General features: G+C 37.3%; 1 protein-coding gene across 4 annotated transcripts in view; it reads right to left on the bottom strand.

Annotated features, from left to right (window-relative positions):
- ASAP2 (ArfGAP with SH3 domain, ankyrin repeat and PH domain 2) overlaps positions 1 to 20542 on the bottom strand; it is an 88129-nt gene that overhangs the window by 43928 nt on the left and 23659 nt on the right. For 3 of the 4 annotated variants that reach the window (XM_026674336.2, XM_026674338.2, XM_026674337.2), the window contains 6 exons: positions 19696 to 19841; positions 15513 to 15587; positions 13327 to 13376; positions 7615 to 7744; positions 5874 to 5959; positions 1780 to 1855 (listed from right to left, as the gene is read on the bottom strand). In XM_026674336.2, the coding sequence (XP_026530121.1) occupies positions 1780 to 1855; positions 5874 to 5959; positions 7615 to 7744; positions 13327 to 13376; positions 15513 to 15587; positions 19696 to 19841 (563 nt within the window). Of the gene's footprint in view, positions 1 to 1779; positions 1856 to 5873; positions 5960 to 7614; positions 7745 to 13326; positions 13377 to 15512; positions 15588 to 17501; positions 17614 to 19695; positions 19842 to 20542 lie in introns of those variants that run through there. The other variant, XM_087946200.1, reaches the window with a different exon arrangement.

Here is a 20542-nt window from a genome sequence, read left to right as displayed (position 1 = left end):
AGAACACGAAACACACTCCTTGGTAATTAAATATAATAAAACAGTTGAAATCACCAAACCCAAAAGATAATAAAAAAACTAAAGTGGGTACAACAAGATTAATTTTTAAACATATCTAGAAAGAAATATATTCCCGAGGCAGCTTTTACCATATAAATGACTAAATAAATAAGCATATCTTCAGTTGTTTGGATTAGAATAATTTAGAATAGTGTTTCTCAATCTTATCAACTATAAGATGTGTGAACTTCAACTCTCAGAATTCCTCAGCCAGCATGCATCTAAAAGTTACTGAGGTTGAGAAAACACTGGCTTAAACAGGGGTCCCCAACTCCTGGTCTGTGGACAGGTACTCAGCCGCGGCATGCCAGAAACTGGGCCATGCAAACAAGTGAAGCCCCATCTGCAGGAAGCAGGCAGCACACGAAACCATGCCCTCCGGTCTGTGGAAAAACTTCTCTCCATGGAACCAGTGTCGGGCTTCCTCAGCGATGCCATACTAATGGACAGAGCGAAGCCCAACACATACCTGGGGCGGGGAATCCATTCCGGGCGAGAGCGTACTTAGCCGGCGCCCCCTCCTCCTTCCCGGCCAGCTGGATGAACTGACAGGCGAAACGCTTCGCACCCCCCCTCCTCCCGACGCAGCCAGCTGGATGAACTGTCAGGCCGGCATATCGGTGCAGCGCTTCCCAGCTCTCAAATGGCATTTCGGAGCAGCTTGTCAGCTGATTAGACTTACGCACATGTTGATATGGGGTTTTTGGCTTTTGTGGACTGGGGTGGCAGTGCACGTAGCATGGGGGGTAACACCTGGACACTCTTAATCGGGAATATGTACAGGGGGTAGGAGTAGGGATGGGGAGTATCACGGGGTGGCGGTGCACGCAGAGAGGCAGAAATTAACTGTTTGCCGGGAACAGGAGGCTAGGCAATGATTAAGGGTAGAGATGACAATGATTAAGGGTGGGGAGGGATATAAACAGTGCTGAGAGGCAGATGCTCTCAGCGCTGGTTTTGCTCGGGAGTGCAGTTTGTTGCTGTTGTTGGAAGAAACAAACCACAATCAACGAATCTTGCCACACCCAAGCTGTGAGTGACGTAGTTTATTGGAAAAAGTTTCATCGTCTTCCAACAGAAGATGACAACCAGTCCCTGGTGCCCAAAAGGTTGGGGGCCGCTGTCTTAGAGGACCAGATGTGCCTCTTTCAGGAAAGAGCTCTGCCATTTGCTATGCTGCTACTGAAGCCCTGTTCATGGCCACCAAACTGCAAGATAATCTCATGCACAAGGCCTCCCCATGTGATCTCAGTTCACAGATAGAGCACTATTGGGAAAGGTGATCTTTTATGCACTTGGTTTCAATTTATCTATCCCTTCCTATATTACTATGGCCATCCAATAATACTAATCTGCATGATTTACAGGAAAGCCAGGCAGGCAGAATACTAACACATATCTGTTGCTGTTTCACTTAATATGGAGACCAAGAGAAGAGAGAAATTTTAAAAAAATTAGACATTTGTTTTCTCTCTTTTTTTTAACTTTTTAAATTCAGAAATTAAAAATCTGTTTTTTTCCACCAATATATAGCCCCCCTTAAATTATTTACTTTCTTGTTTCTAAACTTTAAATAAACATGTCTTTTGTTTTTGTTGCTTCTGCTGGTTTGTTTTCAAATTTGCAATTTTGTGTTTTATAAATATTTGAGTTCATTCAGAAAGTCCAACTCAGAAACTGGGAACAGTCCAAAAATATAATGAATATTCAACTACTTACAGTGTGAAGATCTGTTGAGAGCTTTTCTATTGAGGGTTTGAGGCTTTCAACTGCTTTCAGACCATCCTGAAAGAAGCTGTGAAAGGAAAAAAGTTTTTTCAAAAGGAACTACAAACGTTAATGTAAGGTATCCAGAGTTTTGTAAAAAAAATGTAAAAGATTCAATGTATTAGCTTTGCTTAATATACATTTATGCATTTTATGATGCTCAAGGGTTCCACTACTGAAATCAGAAAATCTGTGAAAAGCATATCTACATTTAACATTTTTTGCAGCAAGAAATCTTTTAAAGGCATAAAAGATAGGCAAGAGTCAGAAATCCAGGGATAGAAGCATTGGCCAAGTTCAAATCATGATTTGCTAATAAGGAACGTGCTTTGGGATTTTTAATGGTAAATAGTATATAGATGTTGTAAATAAACACATACGTTAGAAATAGTCCACAAAAGATCAGTTTATGCATCATGCCAAGTGACAGGCTAGGAGTTATATCACCGGAAGGCAGCTTTCTTGCCTCCCCATTTCTTTTTGGGAGGTCTGAGTGGGATTTACTATTTATTATTATTTATTTCCAGGATACACTTGCTACTTACACCTAAGTTGGGAGGCAGAGCCTCAGCCTCTGTTGAGGTCCGGTTTGCAATGCTAAGGTACTATCCAAAATCAGAATGACTTCAAGATAAACTTTGTTACTTGCATTATTGGCAGGGGAAAAAAGATATCAAACTTTTGTCTCACATTCTCTAATTATACAACTAGTCCTCTACTTACAACAGTTCATTTAGTGACCATTCAAAGTTACAACAGCACTGAAAAAAAGTGACTTATTTTTTCATTCTTTTTCATACTTTACAACTGTTGCAGCATCCCCATGGTCACCTTACCAAAATTCAGATGTTTGGCAACGTATTTGTGAAGGTTGCAGTGCCCTGGAATCATGTGATCCCCTGTTGCGACCTTCTGACAAGCAAAGTCAATTGGGAAGCCAGATTCATTTAACAACCATGTTAATAACTTAATGGCTGCAGTGATTCTCTTAATGTTTCTTGTGGCAAGAAAAGTCATAAAATTGGGGGATGGGGGGAGAATTAACTTAACAAGTGTCTCGCTTAGCAACATAAATTTTGGGCTCAATTGTAGTTGTAAGTCGAGGACTACCTGTACTCCCTGCTTCCCATGAAAGAACTTAATATTTTGGACCAGAAAAAACTGTGGAGATCGACTCTTCAAAAGGGATTCCAGTAAAGACACTGTTGTAGTAGTGATGCAAGTATTCATTCTAACACCCCCAGTTACAAGAAACACAGAAGCCTCTTCCAGTATTTGATCAGTTATCTGTGCACCACTCAGGAAAGCTTTACATCCATTCACTCACAGATTATGCCTTCAGCGTATCTTGAAAGAGAAGGACATTCTGCAAACACTTCATAGAGCAACGCTATTGTCCCTGCGTCACCTGTGAAGTGAAGGATATAGTTCACCATATCCTCTGCTGCCCTATCTATGAGATCAGAGGAAAAATATTGATGATAAGAGAGACTTAAAGGATCAGATGCAAAAGGACTGGATTATCTTCTTCCAGATGCAATTCTATTAGTTAACAGTTGGGTCTTTATTTTTGCTACTACACTCTTTCAAGCTCAGAAGGAAATGTATACGATCAGAACTGCAGCAATGGGTAGTTAATGTTAATTTCCTTGTATGTTGTACATCAGTTTATGCAGGCAGCATTTGTTTTAATTACTACTCTTTTCAAGTCATGCTACATTTTTATGACCAGCAATCATAACAATAATCTGATTATTTGTTCACTCCAGCCCTCGAGGCTTCATTGTTTAACTCTAATGAAATTACCCAAAACTGACAGTCAGCAGAATATTCTGGAAAGCAATATTGGTATGGTTTTTGCTGTGACTATGATTTACAAAGCTCAGTGGCTGGATTCACACACCACATTGAAAAAAAAACACAATACAAATGGGTTTATTCAATAAACTATGGTTAGACAAACCATACTTTCACATTTCCCACTTACAATCTTTTATGCGCTGTTACAGGTAGCCCTCGCTTAATGATCATTCATTCAGCAACTGTTCAAAGCTATGACAGCACTGAACATATGGTACTTACACCTGGTCCACAAAAGAACAGCGACTGCAATGCTCATGCAGTCACATGACCAAAAGTGTCCCGGACTCTGCCACTCTCGTTGTCTTGCTCCCCACTACTCTGCACTCAGCTACACACACACACCGGTCCTGTATTCTGCCATCCTGCCACCGTCATGTTTTTTTCTCCCACTGCTGATGATGAGGCACACTTGGCCCGGCCCTGCACAAGGCAGCTCTTGGCCGCACAAGGTTGGGCTTCCAGCAGGGGACAGTCGAGCACAGTGTAGCAGAGGGCAGGGTGCCAGAAGTGCCGGTCGGGGCACAGGATGGGACAGCAGAACACAGAACAGGAGAAGCAGCAGTAATAGTAGTAGTAGTAGTAGTAGTAGTAGTAGCAGCAGTAGTAGCAGCAGAGCAGGGAAGGGCAGGTGGAGTGCAGCGCAGCCAAACAGGCAGATATGGGGAGAGATAGGGGGTTGGTGGGTAGACCTGGAGCCGTGGCAAGCACAGCAGGGCAGGAGAAGCATGAGATCCTTACCTAATGACAGCACAATTCTGGCCTAACAATGGCAACCAGAACTAGCAAAAATTGACATCGCTAAAAGGTGCAGTCATGTGATTTAGTTAATGACATTGCTTCACAACAGAAACTCCAGTTCAAATTACAGTCATTAAGTGAGGACAGTCTATACTCTAACACTCTCTTGAGGAGAGAGTTTCAAAGGAGAAAGGATACACTAATGTATACTGTTGTTTAGGCATGTGATATTTTGAGATTAAAATTATTAAAATCCTCCGGCATGGGTAAGCAACATGATGCCCACACCCACACCCACAGAGAGAGAGAGAGAGAGAGAGAGAGAGAGAGAGAGAGAGAGAGAGAGAGAGTGTTTCTCATCAGGTACAATGTCTTTCTTAAAAGTTCTCTGTCTTAAAAGAATACAAGTCTTTAGGTCTCTAGCATCAGGATGATCGTATAAGTAATTATACTTATAGATCCCACAATTTCCATGGATTGGCCGACATCATTTCTGAGGGCAAGTTTGTCTTCTGATAAATAAGAACTTTCTGACTGGCTTTGACAAATATTTTGTAAGACCATCTAGTACAGGTTATCAAAATCCCAAATTTTCCTTGCTCTGGAAAAGTATTCAACAATATTATGTTATGCATATTCCATAGTATTAATCTGTGTAGAAATTGCCAATGCTAAATTCTCAATCATGCAAGCAGATTAAACTATATGTCTTAAATTACTGTGTGTTCTTTCTGATCCCAATGAACTAATTTCCTTCTTTGAAACAACACTGGTTTAGCCCTATTTTTAACCAGGAAATAGTTTTTTTTGCTACAATGCCCAAAGATGAGATGATGAAAATCAGAATTCTACAGTTTTCCTTGCTTATTTTAGTCAAGTGAATGAGTGTAAGGTTCCAATACCTCTCCCAGTTAGTAATCCGACAAATTCTACAAAATATGATATAGAAATGTGCTATAAAACATGAAGTATTTTAAACTTAAGATGTATTATGGACTCTTTGGAGTTTAGAACACTTTCCGAGTGCTCAGAACACTTCTGGCAAAGTTGGAACAACTTGTCTTAAATGCAAAGGATCTGTTTTGAATTAAGGAATATTTGCTGCTTGAACTATTTCAAACTTTGAAAGTTTTGGCACTCTCCTATGGCAGCCTGCTTCACTTTTTGTAATGACAAGATTTATGTCCAAGTGGCCAGATAAGTCTAAGTGCTATTGCTATATGCCATAATATTATCTCAGTGTATGCCTCATTTAATTGGAAATAATAAATCTATAAGACAACAATCAGCCCTTTAAATCTCTGTGCTTGGTAGAAGAATACCTGTAAAAAAGGAACAGTTGAGGTGTATAGGCTTTTTTTAAAAATCAGTGATGCAATCTGCCATACAAACTAATAAGAACACTATTTTCAGAGGGTATATCATTATCATTATGAAAAACATACTTGCACTGTGCGTGGAAATACTTGATTAGATTTTGAAGCAAGTCAACTCCTTTTTTAATCTTGATTTCATTGACTTTCAGCAGATACTGTTGATAAAACACAGGAAGCATTTTTACTGTTTTTTAGAGTAGCAAACAAGTGATATTCAAGTCTTTTAAATCGGTTCAAACAGCATAGGCACTGCTGAGTGAGAAGGTTTCCTTAGTTATTAATCTTAAAAATAAACTAATAATGATTTAATAATGATTTAATTATTAATGTGTTAATTAAATAAGGGATGCTATGGGCACTTGATTTGGATAAGATTCACAAGTATTTAAATCCATTATTTTCCTCCCACAGCCCCACACATACATAAACATATTGCATATGATTGTTAAATAGAAGGCACTACAGTAAAGCTGCTAGTCGCTTTCTTTAAATAATAAAAAAATGACTCTGTGTCCAAAATTCAAATATATTTTCTATATGCAAGCCCATCTAGAAAGCACTTCCCACCTAAAAAATATTACTATATTGAACAAATGTATCTTTTATACAAGCTACACATAAACTCAAACAAATAATTTATTATGAACACCCAGCATTGTTCATGTCTGCTCAGATGAACAACCACGAATTTCTTTTTGCTTAATTAATTTTAGAATCTAACTAAAAAAAAACACCAACAGTAAAGACACACAGAGATGCAATAAACGTTTTTATGACCACAATTCTCTTGTGTCCTTTCTGAGAAGATTCTTCTAATGGATATTTTAAGTATGAAGTTATTTGTTCTTTTATTATTGTGAAAAATGAGAGACAACAGGGGAAAAAAAAATCACCGAAGAATCCCAAAGCACAGACTGGAATAGAGAACTGAAGTGTTCCTACACAATTGCAGAGACATCTTCTGCTTTACATCATTCTCACAGTTCTTTTTGTCATAATCCCTCGCTTTGCTACTCTACAGCAAGTCCTTGAGATGACCTCTATTTTTCTGCCCTTTTATAATGAACCAATTTCCTATCTTATAATCTGAACTCTTTTACTGATTTTTTGGGGAGTCACATTCAGATTGGTAGACTTGGGTTAGTATTTATTTCCAAACCAAGATTTGCAAGGCAGTTTCAAAACAGTTTTAATCACTATGCTAACAAGAGTTGATCTGATTTAGACATGCCATATTTTTAATTTAATTAGATGTGTGGAAAGATAACAGGAATGAAAGAAAAGAGGAGAAAGTTACCCATTGGACTTCCTATTTTTCTCCAAATATAATTTCAAGCAGCAGGAGAGGTACCATTATACTGTTTAAGCCTACAGAACCATCAAGTTAAAACCAAAATTAGCCCATCAAATTGTTCCAGAACAGTCCAAAGGCTGAAGAGCCATTACAACTCTTCAAGGCATCAGCAACATTTTCTCAACACCTGTTAAACATCCCTGCTTAACTAAATCAACTGAAAATTTCATTTTCTAGCACTACTATGCAGCAGATGGTAACTTAAATGCATAAAACAAATAATCCTCTAAGCCTAGGATGACATAGTTATGTGAAGATTTTGAGTAAGGGGGCTGGTTTATAATTTGCAAATCTGTTGGTTTATCATGGATAAAATGGAAAGTAATTGTGCCAACAGAAGAAACACCCTGAAATAAAAACCAGAAGAATCAAAGTTCTCTTCAGAGTTTTCTTGCAGAATTTATATAACACAATTTATTTGTGTTAGGGAAGAATAAAAATTAATCCATGTTTTACCTCACACATCTGCAATTGGAAGAATCGTCGCTCTTTTTCCATCTCTTCTGCTATTTCGGCCCCACTAATTTCTGTACGAATCATTCCATGTAACTTAGCATGTTCTTTTTTTTCTTTTTCTATTTTTGTCCTATATAGAAGAAAAACAATAAAATTATGCTTTAACCTGAGCTTTAATTGTTAACTGTTACAGTTTCAGAACAGCACAATCAATTTTAAAGGCAAGTACAAAGTATCATCAAGATTAGTGAGGTAATGCTGTTGTGTACAACTCTGGATCAACAATAAAACAAAAATGACTCAGGACAGACCAAAATCTGCCAAATTGGGAATGGTCAAAACATTTGAGTTGCATAGTTCAGAGACAAGTAGACACTTTAAAGAATGTTTGGTTTTCTATAAATACATTCACCTGTAATAGAATGAAATTGTAATTATAAAAATGATATTTAAAAGAATGCCATAGGGAAAAAAAAAGACACTGAAAGCAAGTTTTGATTTACTCAGGAAAAACCTTGCCAATGAAGCTTACTGCTCTCAGAGTATCAACACTCATGCATAAAGGACAATGCAAGCCCAGATGCAAACCCAGATTTCAAAATATAACTCCTTTAATACTGGGGAAGAAACATGCAACATTACTGCCTTCATGCAATATTGATAAAGAGTAAATGTTACACAGAATCCCTTTTTTTTTTTTGTTATCTCCCGAAATCCTGAATCATTTATTTATTTGAGAACTAAGAAAGAGAACCCAAAATGTTATTCAGTTCATGCAGTTCCAGTTCAGTACTTCTGCATTAACCAAATGCTAAGAACCAGGGCTAGACCTTAGCTCTCAGAAGCTCCATATGGTGTCTAGACCTTCCCTTAATAACTGAAAAGTCCAAGAGAAAATTGTATTTTGGAGAGCCTTTCCATAATCTACAGGCAAAGCGACATGTTATGGAAATGTCCCCATAACTTGGCCTACTTTTACTACATTTCACTATCATCTGCCGTCTTTTCATAATCAGCATTCTATCAAGCTATGAGCTTTATACAGCTTTTCCTTGTTGGAGAGCACTTTGCCTTTACCCCAATCTGCCCAGACCACAGCTGTCAGCTCTTCCTGTTCCTGAGCCAAGTGGCGCTGTAAATGAAAGCCAGAAGGCAGGACTAAAGGCTTCCCGGTCTTAGCAAGCCAGCTGCCCAGACTACCCAAAGGTCTCTGACAATATTTTAGGTTGAATACAGGCAGTAATCATACACTGGACAAAATCTGAACATGAAACCTACAAAGCAAAATTAAATTAAGGGAGTGAAAGGAGCCACTCATAGTTTCTGTATTAGTTCCAAATTATTGTTGTTGAAATGAGTGAGTCGCCTCTCAAAAACGAAATACCATATCATAGCATATTTATCTGATTTGTTAGCCGATAGTGCTCCAATACACTCATTTAAAACAAAAAACAGACCTGCTTACAAATTTGTAATCAAAACATTGTGATCAGGGGATGGGGAGGGAAGCAGAAAAACCAATTCTTAAATAAAGAACAATTTGCAGAATCCAATCTGAGTCGGTCACCGCGACTAGAGGTTTAGTCTTTTGAGCTTTCGGACTTGTATTGGAGCCCATTGTCAGGGAAGTCTGAAAACTCGGAAGACTAAACCTCAGGTCCTGTTGACTGACCCAGATTGGATCCTGCGACATTACCCTGGGACAACGTATATTTGCCTTCATCCGTGAAAGAACAATTGGATATAATTCAGACTGACATTGCTTCCCTTGTCATTTTCCTCAGCTGTAACCTGATGAATGACTAACACTGGATTCTTTTTAAAAAAATATTTATGTGCAGAAATAGAGCATTCTTTGAAAACGTTTGAAAGATTTTTCAGGGAGGAGGAAAGGCTGTAGAAAAGGAGGGACAAATTGTGTTTCTGAGAAGAATGAAGTGACTTACTGATTGGGCTGCCTTGCAGGTCAGACACTACAAACTAGCCATATTCCAACTTGGAATGACCCCTGCCCCCCAAGAATTTTCAGCCAGCATCATGAGTGAGGATTTTAGGAGCTGTTCTCTCTTGTACTTCCAATAAATATAATTTCATACAGCACATATCATTAAGAGAATGCTGAGACATCTTTATTCACAGGATGTAGATTACAGGCATTGTTTTGTTCAAATTTATCAAGAGTTTCCATAACAACTAACATTCTGATTAATAACACATCCTTCCCACTATCATGTTCCCAGCATGACAGAATCCCAGTAGTGCCTCAGTTGGATGTTTCAGTGTTTTAGTAACACAAGAGACCGAGAACATTATTCTGTTTTTTTTTATCATCTATTCTCAGTTCTAGCAATATAACTTTATTTCTCAATTCTGGCAATAAACCTTGTATAAAATATAGTAATGATGTACAATAATTTCTCCTGTTTCCTCTGTAATGCCCAGCCACAATCATTTTAAGTCTGGAGTTATTTAGGCTGGCTACAACCAACACTAACATCGGTACCAATAGAAGAGAATATACTGTATATAGTTGAGGATTGAACCTTGGTGCTCTCTGAGATGCTTCATTATCCCACCAGGTGACATCACTGATGATGTTTTCTAGAGGGGTAATGAAACATCTATTTAAAAAAAACAACCAAGCTCAGAGAGCATCAGGGTTAACGTCAGTGCTGATGCCAAACAAATAATAGTTTTAGCTGAGAAAATTAGATGGAGAGGGCAATATTCATCCCTCTGTGATGTAATAGTTGCACAATCTTCCAAATATTAGAATGGACGAGCTCTTATAAATAATATGTTCTTTGAAAGATGCCAAAAGAGACAATAGCACTGAAAACTCAGAAATGTTTTATCTGATCATAGGGGAAAGAATGATCATCAAATTAATATCTGCTGTTACCTAGAGATACTGTGCTAAATTAAGGCAATTAATTGGTTCACTGCTTACTTGGATTAAAGAATTCAGAATATATACAGCTGTAACACAAGCCATAGGCAACAAAACAAACACTAAAGGGATGTTTGGAAACAATCTAACTTGTATCACAGGACTAATGCTTTTCTTTGTCTCTAGAAATAACTTGGAAAAATGGGATGCACAAAAGTATGAAAGACTATGAAAGCAGCATATAACAATTGAAAGATTTTGGAATTCAAATCCTGTTAATTACAAAGTTTGCCTATACTGCACGTATTCATTACAACTATGTTTTAATACTGTATGTTGCTAGAATGATCTTGAGTCCAGTGGCATTGTAACTTAGACTGCATATTGTATTCTGAAATCTACACAATCTTTAAGATTGCAATCAAGTTGAAAAAACAAGATCATAATAATTCAATAATTTATTACTGGCATTGCATACTAAAATTAATCTAATGGGGGTGTCAGGCTTAATGACCAGGAGTCATGCAGATTTGAAAATATGGGAAACTGTCACACACCAAGCCAGATCATTGGCCCACATAAACTCAATATTCCCTCCATTGATGGTCAGTATCTTTCAAATGAAGTATTTCCAAGCCCCCCAAAGATACCAGAGATGGAATCTGGGTGCTTCATGGGAAAACCTCACACTGTCACTGATTTTACACTTTGTACTTAAGTGACTTCACTCCTAGACTTGAAGACCAAAACAGGAGAGGAACATTCAAGTACACTCACAAACACCACCTAAATTAGTCCTTCCTTTCATTATTTCTCATCATGTGGGGATTATATCTACAGTAATCATGTTCTGGCCTAGACAAGTCTCCTTTAAACTGCCTCATTCAGTGGGATGTAATTCATTTAGTGCAACACATTCAGTTAAGTGTTTGACTCAAACTATCCTCTCTACCATGACAATCTTCCTCTGTCATGGCCATTTCTTCCAAACACAAATAGTCCTTTACTTACGACCACAATTGAGCCCAATTTTTCTGGTGCTAAGTGAGATGTATGTTAAGTGAGTTTTGCCCCATTTTATGAGCTTTCTTGCCAGAGTTATTAAGTGAATCACTGCAGTTGTTAAGTTAGTAACCCGGTTGTTAAGTGAATCTGGTTTCCCCATTGACTTTGCTTGTCAGGGGGTTGCAAAAAGATCTCTGGGACACTGCAACCATCATAAATATGAGTCAGTTGCCAAGCATCTTGAATTTTGATTACTGTGACCACAGGGAGGGTGCAACTGTTGTTAAGTGTGAAAAACTGTCATCAGTCACTTTTTCAGTAACTTTGAACAGTCACTAAATGAACTGTTGTTAAGTCAAGGAGTACCCGTATGCCATTAACTATTCATGTTTAAGTGTATAAGTAAAGGACATATTATATCATCATATATTGCCCATATACATTCAACAAGTGGAATTTTTACTACAACTAATGGGTAGTTGATTACCACAATCAGGCCTTAAGAGAAATAGTATAAAGCAGCAAAGAAAAAGCTGTCAGATGTTCAATAGTGCTGATGTAATACAAACTAAATCAACCATAGGCTATCTAATTACTTCAGGGAACAGCTTCTTCCTCAAAAAACCAAGTGAACAGATTTAATTTCTATTTTCTTTTTGTTTCTTCACTTCATTCATTCATTCATTCAAAACATTTACATAGCTACCCATCTTCTAACCAACTCTGCGTAGCTCCCCTTCCAACACAAGTGCCATCATTATACAGGAAAAATAGCATTTTATTTAATATAAAAGGATATACAGGGATCGAGTGCATTCATGAATGTTAGATAGATACAGTATATATTCTTATTATTCTGACTCGGGAGTGAAGAAATGAAACTGGGAATAGTTCTTGTAAGTATGATCAATCTTCAGAATATTCAAAAGTGATTAACTGGGTATTAAATTGTACTAGTCTCAATGGGATAAATATCCGGCTCATCAAAGAACAGCATGTTTGTACAAATACAGACAGCGTATTGGTTTTAGTATCAAGTTGTCTCAGCTCCTTCAAAATATACTTTTTCAATTTTCAAGTATTTTTCAATTAGGGTATGCACATTGTTTTTTTTTTAATGCTACTGCACATTTAATAGGCTACAGTATAGTGCAGGCAGGTCCACGCAGTGGCTCCTGGCCACAGGCAGCGCCCAAAAGCTAGTAATGTGGTCCCACAAGATCGCAAACTTTTAACACTATGTGATTTTTATATACATTAACTATATTATGCTGCCACATTATTAAATTATATGTGGCCCAAGACAATTCCTCTTCACTCAGTGAGGACCAGGCATGCCAAAAAGGTTGGACACCCATGACATAGTGTAAACATAAATTTTATATGCATTGAATATTTGTGTGACTCGTTTTTATTGCAGTATCCACTTTATGAATCCAAACTCTCCATAACTTTGAGGTAAGTAAACCTCAAACCTCAGGTAGCTAGACTTGAATTAAATAGGTAAAGGTGAAGTCTTTTTTAAAACTGAGTATGAATCTTGGTGATTATAGAGATACAAACAGTTTTCTGGGCAAGTGTGCAGAAGTGGTTTGTCACTGTCTTCTTCCAATTTCCCCAGGAATCTTCCATCCAAGTGCTTCCTAGATCTTAATCAAGCTTAGATTACATAGGCAACAAATCTTGTGTGGAACCAAAATATGATACATAGTACTCCTATGTATCAAATCAACTCAATGACCCTTATTTTTGGATGGACTAGCACAGAAAGAGACAATGTATACAAATTTGCTATGTATCAGAAAGGAAGTACTTACACTTTGGTTTCATAGTCTTTCCATGCTTTATCAAACGGTTTCTTCAAATCCTGTAGAAATGAAAAGAAAGCCATGTTAAACAGGCAAGTGACCATTTCTGCTGAAACTTTTTGTTGTCCTAATCCCTTGGATTAAAACCTGATGAAGTAATCTTTAGAATATCCCAGTTTTAATTGACTTCTTTAGTTTTTCCTCAAATTAAACTTTATATACGTGGAAGTCCAAGTGCTGTATTGTACTCAGTCCTAGAGCTGTGCAAAGCCTTCAAGAAAAAACTTCGCAAAACATTTTTTGTGAGAGTAAAATACCTCCTCCTTGAACTGTTAATTGAAACAGCTACTTCCTTTAAAGCAGGGGTCCTCAACCACCGGTCCGCGGACCGGTACCGGTCCGTGGAGCACTCTGTACCGGGCCGCAAAAGAAAAAAAAATAAAAAAAATGGCGGCTTTCTTCGCCTTCTTCCTGGGCTGGTGGAGCAGCGAGAGAGCGACTGAGAGAGGAACGAGGCAGACACCTGAGGGAGGGAGGGAGGGAGACACCTGAGGGATGGGGCTGAGGGAGGCAGGGCTGAGGCGCTCCCTGAACTTGGTGGTTTGCTGGCAGACGTTTTATTACCCGACTAGGTAACAACATCAGATGTTACCTAGTCAGGTAATGAAACGTCTGTAAGCAAACCACCAAACTCGGATTCTTCTCTCCCCCCCCCCCCCCCCGGTCCTTGAAAAAGTGTTTGTGCTTGAAACTGGTCCCTGGTACAAAAAAGGTTGGGGACCACTGCTTTAAAGGCTTGCGCTGCTCCTCTGAAGGCTGCCTTGAATGTATCCACACAGCTATCATGCCATTTTGCTGCACACACTGACTGCATCTAGAACACCATGGATAGTTTTCCAAATGTTTATGTGAACCTCCCAGGGGTAGCAGCTTTATTACTTCAAGGAATAGGAACGTGCTCCCACTTTCAAACATTTATTTCAATTATTTTGCATGGTCTGACTCATTACTCACATTTAATACTAAAGTAAGTTTCTAGGTGCCTCAAGTCTTGTTAGAAATAAGCAGAGATCTGTTCATGTGAAAAATGCTTATTTGGTTCCACATTAAAAGATTTGGTAACCTACCAAAGCAAAGACAATGCATCCATGCAAACACTAACCCCCTGGAATTAATAAATGGAGTGGTGTTCCTTTTTCTTATAGCCTTCTAATGAGTCGACCTTAGCAATCAAAATGTAAGGCTGGAAGAGTGATTTTAGTTGGATTTACATGTCATGTCATACCAAAAGGACTACACAATGGTTTAGTGTGATTGTATGAACCCAAGCTTTTTGTCATAAAATTTAGCGTGAATCGAATAAAATGATTTGAGAAGCTAATGAGAATTTTTTTCTAATAGCATTCTTTACCTACATTTCTGATTTAAGTAGCAACACAGAATGCCCTATCTCCTGCCTATCTGTCTGGAGTTTGAGTCAAAACCCCTCTTGCAGTTTAATGCAAAATTAAACAAATCTCTGATTTGTCAGCGGGTGTGACTGCATTATACAATAACCCTAACTTAGCACCAGTCAGGCATATGGCATTTATTTATGGGTGCTGCACCATAGGATATTAGAAACCAAACCTCTGCCAATATCCCAGCCAGCTCTGCAGTTCACACTTAGGTCATTTTTTTTTGCCTTTTTAAATGTTTCCTTAAGGCAAAATCCAATTGGAGTCATAAGATACTGCATACAAGTTGAAGAAAAACTGAACTCCTGCCCTTTCGTGGCACTGTTATTTCAATATTTTTGGATTCGGAACTAAAGTGAAGAAATATCTCCAGCTTCTCATTTCTATGACTAGGGGGCAAATCACTATTGCCATCCCTCAGTGAATAAATGAACAAATATAATGTTTATAACCCATTTATTTAATTGGGTTTTATTTTTAAAACTTGTGTGGAGAACAGATGTGTTAGGTCGTATTTATACAGATATTCAAAAGGGTTCATAAACTTTTAAATAATACTGTACATTAGTCCAAAATAAATCACTGCATCCAAAATGAAAAATTATCTATCTAGATACTAGAAAGACAGGGCAGCCGGGTATGATAGCAAAGAAATATCCTTTTCTCCGGTACAAATTATAACATGTACTTATGTCAATAATTAATTAATAATTTAAAAAATTTAAACACATAACATACCCCCTTTACGCCTTTTAGATCCCCCTTTAGCAAACTGTCCAGTGGAAACGTGATAATATTGTTCATGTTCTGGATCTATAACGAAAAAAAAATGTTGTCATCTACAAAGCATTTAAATAATTCTAAATGAACACCTAGTAGACTTTCCAAGAAAGAGATGCAAGATACTCAGTGCAGAGGGGGAAAAGGATAATGAAGTGTGCATTTTCCACATTTTTGTTGGATTTAGGAATGCTTGATTTTCCCAATCCATTGTAATAGTTGTCTTGACACCATTACATTCTTTCATTAAAACACAGCCTATTTTGCATGGAACCTCATCTGCTTCCTCAGGAATTCCAAGCTCTTTCTCATCCTAATAATCTAGCAAGACACAATCATGTTCCCTGATTAGAACTTGCCCTGCTGGCATCTAGCTCCATATGCCTAGAAATCTCTGCTCTGTCTCAGTGTAAACTCAAACGTAAGTGCCCAAGTTCAATCCAATTTGCTCCTTGACCGACAGCAATTTAGGCCTCTCCCGATTTGCTTCATCACCCAAAACTCCTCAATAAAGCTAGGAACACTGTTGGATCAGCAAACCAGAAAAGACTTACTAGGGTACAATCTTATCCAAGGCTCTTGTTGGTTCTGTTTTCTAGCAGTCAACTAAAGTCTTAGCAGAAATGTTCACCACAGCCTAAGGAAACTCCTCAGATACTTCCTATAAGCAAAATGCTTCCAAATAAACCTTTTTTTTTTTTTTTGAGGGGAGACTAACTGAATAGTTTCGCAAAACCCTGAAAAATTTGGCAGCACCAGTCATATCCATAACAATGTGAGAGTGATCAGACTATGGCACAGAATAAAAACTATAGTCTTCTACCCTCAGATTATATCACAAAAAACCCCAGATATATATGGTCCTCCATGCAAGTTAGGCCTCGAATGATCTGGGATTGTTTCATTATCCTCATGATGTCCATGAATCCTGAGCCTACCTCTAATCCATGAAAGATCTTGGATGAGGAGAGATTTATTACAGGCAAATCTGATAACAACCAGAGATTAAGCACATCTGAGGTAGCCTGGCTCTGGTTAAGTAGTAATTGGTACCAGGAGCCCAATCTGTTTGTCCATCACTATATCCCATCCTCTATTAGAAAGTACATCTAAAACTTGGAATAGAGATTATGGGAAAGCACTGCAGTGCACAAGGCATTTATCTGGGAAGAGGCAGGCATGAGAGGTGTGGGCAGAAGGGCATTTCAAAGAAACTCTACCTTAATTGACTCTTGCAGTTCTCAAGGATCTGTATTGGCTTTAAAGAGACTTTCCTGAAATCGGTCTTCTTACTTCCTTGGTTTTGCTAACTACAGGCAGTCCTTGATTTACAACAGCTCATTTAGTGACCAAAGTTACAACAAAGTCTAAAAAATGACTTATGACAGTTTTTCACACTTATGACCCCTGTGGCCTCCCCATGGTCACATGTCAAAATTCATACATTTGGCAACTGGTTCATATTTATGACGGTTGCACTGTCCTGGAGGACATGTGATCCCCTTTTGCGACATATTGACAACCAAGTCAATAGGGAAGCCAGATTCACTTAACAACTGTGGCAAGAAAGGTTGTAAAATGGGCCAAAATTCACTTACAATTGTTTCACTTAGCAACAGAAAATTTGGGCTCAATTGTGGTTGTAAGTTGAGCATTACTTGTATATGGGCTTAACACCCTAATATCTGCATAAAAGCTACCCACTCTGTGTCGAAGGATCTTCCAGATTAATACGAAGAAACTATTGCAAGTATGATCAAAGAAAAGCTGACAAGTAAATAGCATTAAGTTAACATTTCTTATACCTTGAAATAATCTGAAGGCATCGTCATACACATCTTAAATAGCTGGAGGCTGTTAATATTACTGTTACCGAATGTCAGATAAGCTAACAGAGAATTTGGCAAGAAAACACAGCATGAATTGCCAAGGACCATGTTAACTTACTATTTTTGAAAGGTGCCCCAGGAATCAGCTCCAAATAAAGCAATGCAACAGTGTTTTTTATTCCAAAGGAAATGGGAAATGAGAGCCCAAGGTGCAAAAAGAAAGATTAAATATCACTAGTATGAAAAAATAATGTATCTGTTTGACTTTATACATAAACCCACCTGTATTTAAATTTTATTTTCATGCACAGACTCTAAAACAGAACAAGAGTTAAGAAACATGGTAAAAAGTATTTAAATAATAAAGCCTGTATTACAATTTCTAAAACAATAAAAACTAAATCTTATTTGTTTTCAAGCTGTATAATTTCAGAATCTGTTTTAACAGTTTTGTAACTTTACTAATAATATCATACTCCTCATTGGTAAGACTTACTCTAAGGCTACATTTGTTTACTGTCAACCCTAATTATTATATAAAATAAAAAGCAACCAGACAGAGGGATAGAAAAGATACTTGCAAGTATAGGATAGTGAAATATACCTTTACAACAATCCATGTCATAATTTAACTTGGGAAGTATAATATGTCTTTAAATAATATCATACATACTCTCACATAAGCCCATGTGTGGATAAGCAGATCCTCGTATTTTTAACCAAAATACTATGAAAAATACACATAACCCAACCCATGAAATTTTCATACGGTTTAATTTTGGTACCTAAAATTCCTGGCTTATCTGTGAGTATATATGGTAAAGATTTAAAAGCAGGCTAAGCTTCCACAAAGAGCAAAGTTCAAATTTATGAATTGTGTCCTTTTCCCCCTGCATTTGCTGAATGCAGGTTTAATACAGCAAGTGGTGATGAATGATTTAACCAAAAGAAACGATGTTCGGGATGACACTATCTAGGTCAAGTAGTGTTTAATCCCTAATGGTTCTTATATTAATGCATTTTTTTACTTGCTACTCCAATCATCTGATTATAAGCAGACCTCTTATGACTATGTTTAGATTCTAGATATTTACATGTTTGAAGTAAGTGTCCAGGATAGAATATATTTGCTAATGCAATTACCCCAGTGCTTTAAATGGGGCAGAAATTTTAGGCTACCACTATAAGCAGTTCACTATAATTTAATCATAATCAGATATTACACGGAAAAATGTTTTTCAGTCACGATACAGTTTAGAAAGTTATATAGCAGTATTGGAAAAAATATTCTTATTCACCAGACATTAACTATTATTTGATAAAATATGAAATAGCAATAGCATTTAGACTTATATACCACTTCACAGTGCTTTACAGCTCTCTCTAGGTAGTTTATAGTCAGCATATTGTCCCCAACAATCTGGGTCCTCATTTTTACCGACATCAGAAGGATGAAAGGCTGAGCCAACCTTGAATAAAGTATTATTTAACTGCTATAATAATAGGAAGAGTTGACAGCTTCTCAAGAGCACACCCAATGCTTTTTTGAGGTATCCCCTTCCACCTTCAGTTCAAACACAATCAACACTATCCCATGATGCTCTGCTGGATGAGATGGACTGTGTCTCTGAAGGGGAAGGTGGTATGATGGACTACAGTGGAGCTGCAGAAACCAGGAAGGAGGAAACACATTCCGATATGGATTTGGGGAGACAAGAGACAGCTGGACCAGAGTCAAAGATTTAGGATGGGCCACTCTCCCAGAGAGTATCCATTAGGTATAAGTTTAGTTTGTCAAGATTCTGTCTATATGGTGTGAGCAAATAAAGAATTGAATTTGGGTTTTTTCTATGTGATTCTTCATCTCCTCTTCCCTGGATTCTCAACTCCCACGGCAATGTCCCCCCTCCCTTTTTAAGCAATTAATATTATAAAGCTTTAGAAAGAACCCAATTATAAAATGTTTCAAATCCTTCTTTGAGGGAGCTAGATAACAAAGTTGTCCTAGACAATAATTTACAATAATATACATAGGATGCATACCCAAAAGATTCTCCCACAGTATCTGATTTCAACTCTAAACAGTCACAATTTAAATCTCTGTTAGGTAAGCCTCAGAAGCAGGTATTCAGTCCATTTTCCTCCCCAGAGAGCAGCTTAGTGTCTATCAAAGCTGTGGCTTTATAGGAGATCAAGTTTTTTATATTTAGTAGTTAATATTTTTTATATTTAGTAGTTATATATTTTAGATTAAGCTTAAAGCTACACTGTACGATTTCAATTCTGCAGTACATACTTTCATTGTTTCTTACCAAGTTTTTGAAGAGCGCTGTCAATTCCTTTGTAAATACAGCAAATTTTAAAAATGCTGTTCCTAAATCTGGATCATCCCTACAGACGCAGTTGCCTCCAAATTTCTCCAAAGCTTGAGTATACTGCTCTTCATTTTCCACATGAGCTTCAAAGACAACAAACAGTATGCTAATTACAGTAACTATCAACAAGTTCTTCACTGATTTAAAAAGTACAAGTATTTTACAGGTACATTTGAATACATTCATTTCATTCAAATATTTTTATAGTTTTGAATTTCAAAGCAATATGATAACCCATAGTGTACAACAGGGTTTTTCTTTTTTAAAAAAATTAAACATCTGAATAAAGAAAAGTAAGAGCATTAAATTGCTAAACTCATACAAAAACCTGAAATAGATTCCAGTTGAATAACTGAAAATACAGGAGAAAAGATCCAGTCCAAATAACGGTGATGGTAAATCATCATCGTCATCAACACCACCAACTCTAAATTTATCTGACATTTAATAAATGAAGCCTGGTATGTTTAAAATAAGCTCCTTCTCAGTAACAGTTGTTATTTGCAGTAGCACATCATAATGGTACATTATACTACACATATCAGCAAGTATATTATTGGGAAACATACATAAAGGCTATTTTCAGATCAAAGAAAAACTGGGATCCCATGTTGATGATATGGTTTGCTTTGATCACAGTTTGTTACCTAAGCTACAATAGCTGGTTTTTCATAAACTAACACAAGGTTGGTAACAAAGAAATTGGAATCTGTTCTTGTGAACACAGGCTAAAGTGCATAATATAGAGTACATTAATTAATCTCAAATTAATGCATGGGCCTCC

Source organism: Notechis scutatus, chromosome 1 (assembly GCF_049901735.1).
Source record: "Notechis scutatus isolate UNSWTSFEM ecotype Mainland chromosome 1, rNotScu1.2, whole genome shotgun sequence".
NCBI lineage: Eukaryota > Metazoa > Chordata > Lepidosauria > Squamata > Elapidae > Notechis > Notechis scutatus.
The sequence above is the reverse complement of the archived record's forward strand: the minus strand, read 5'-3'. Positions and strand labels throughout refer to the sequence as shown.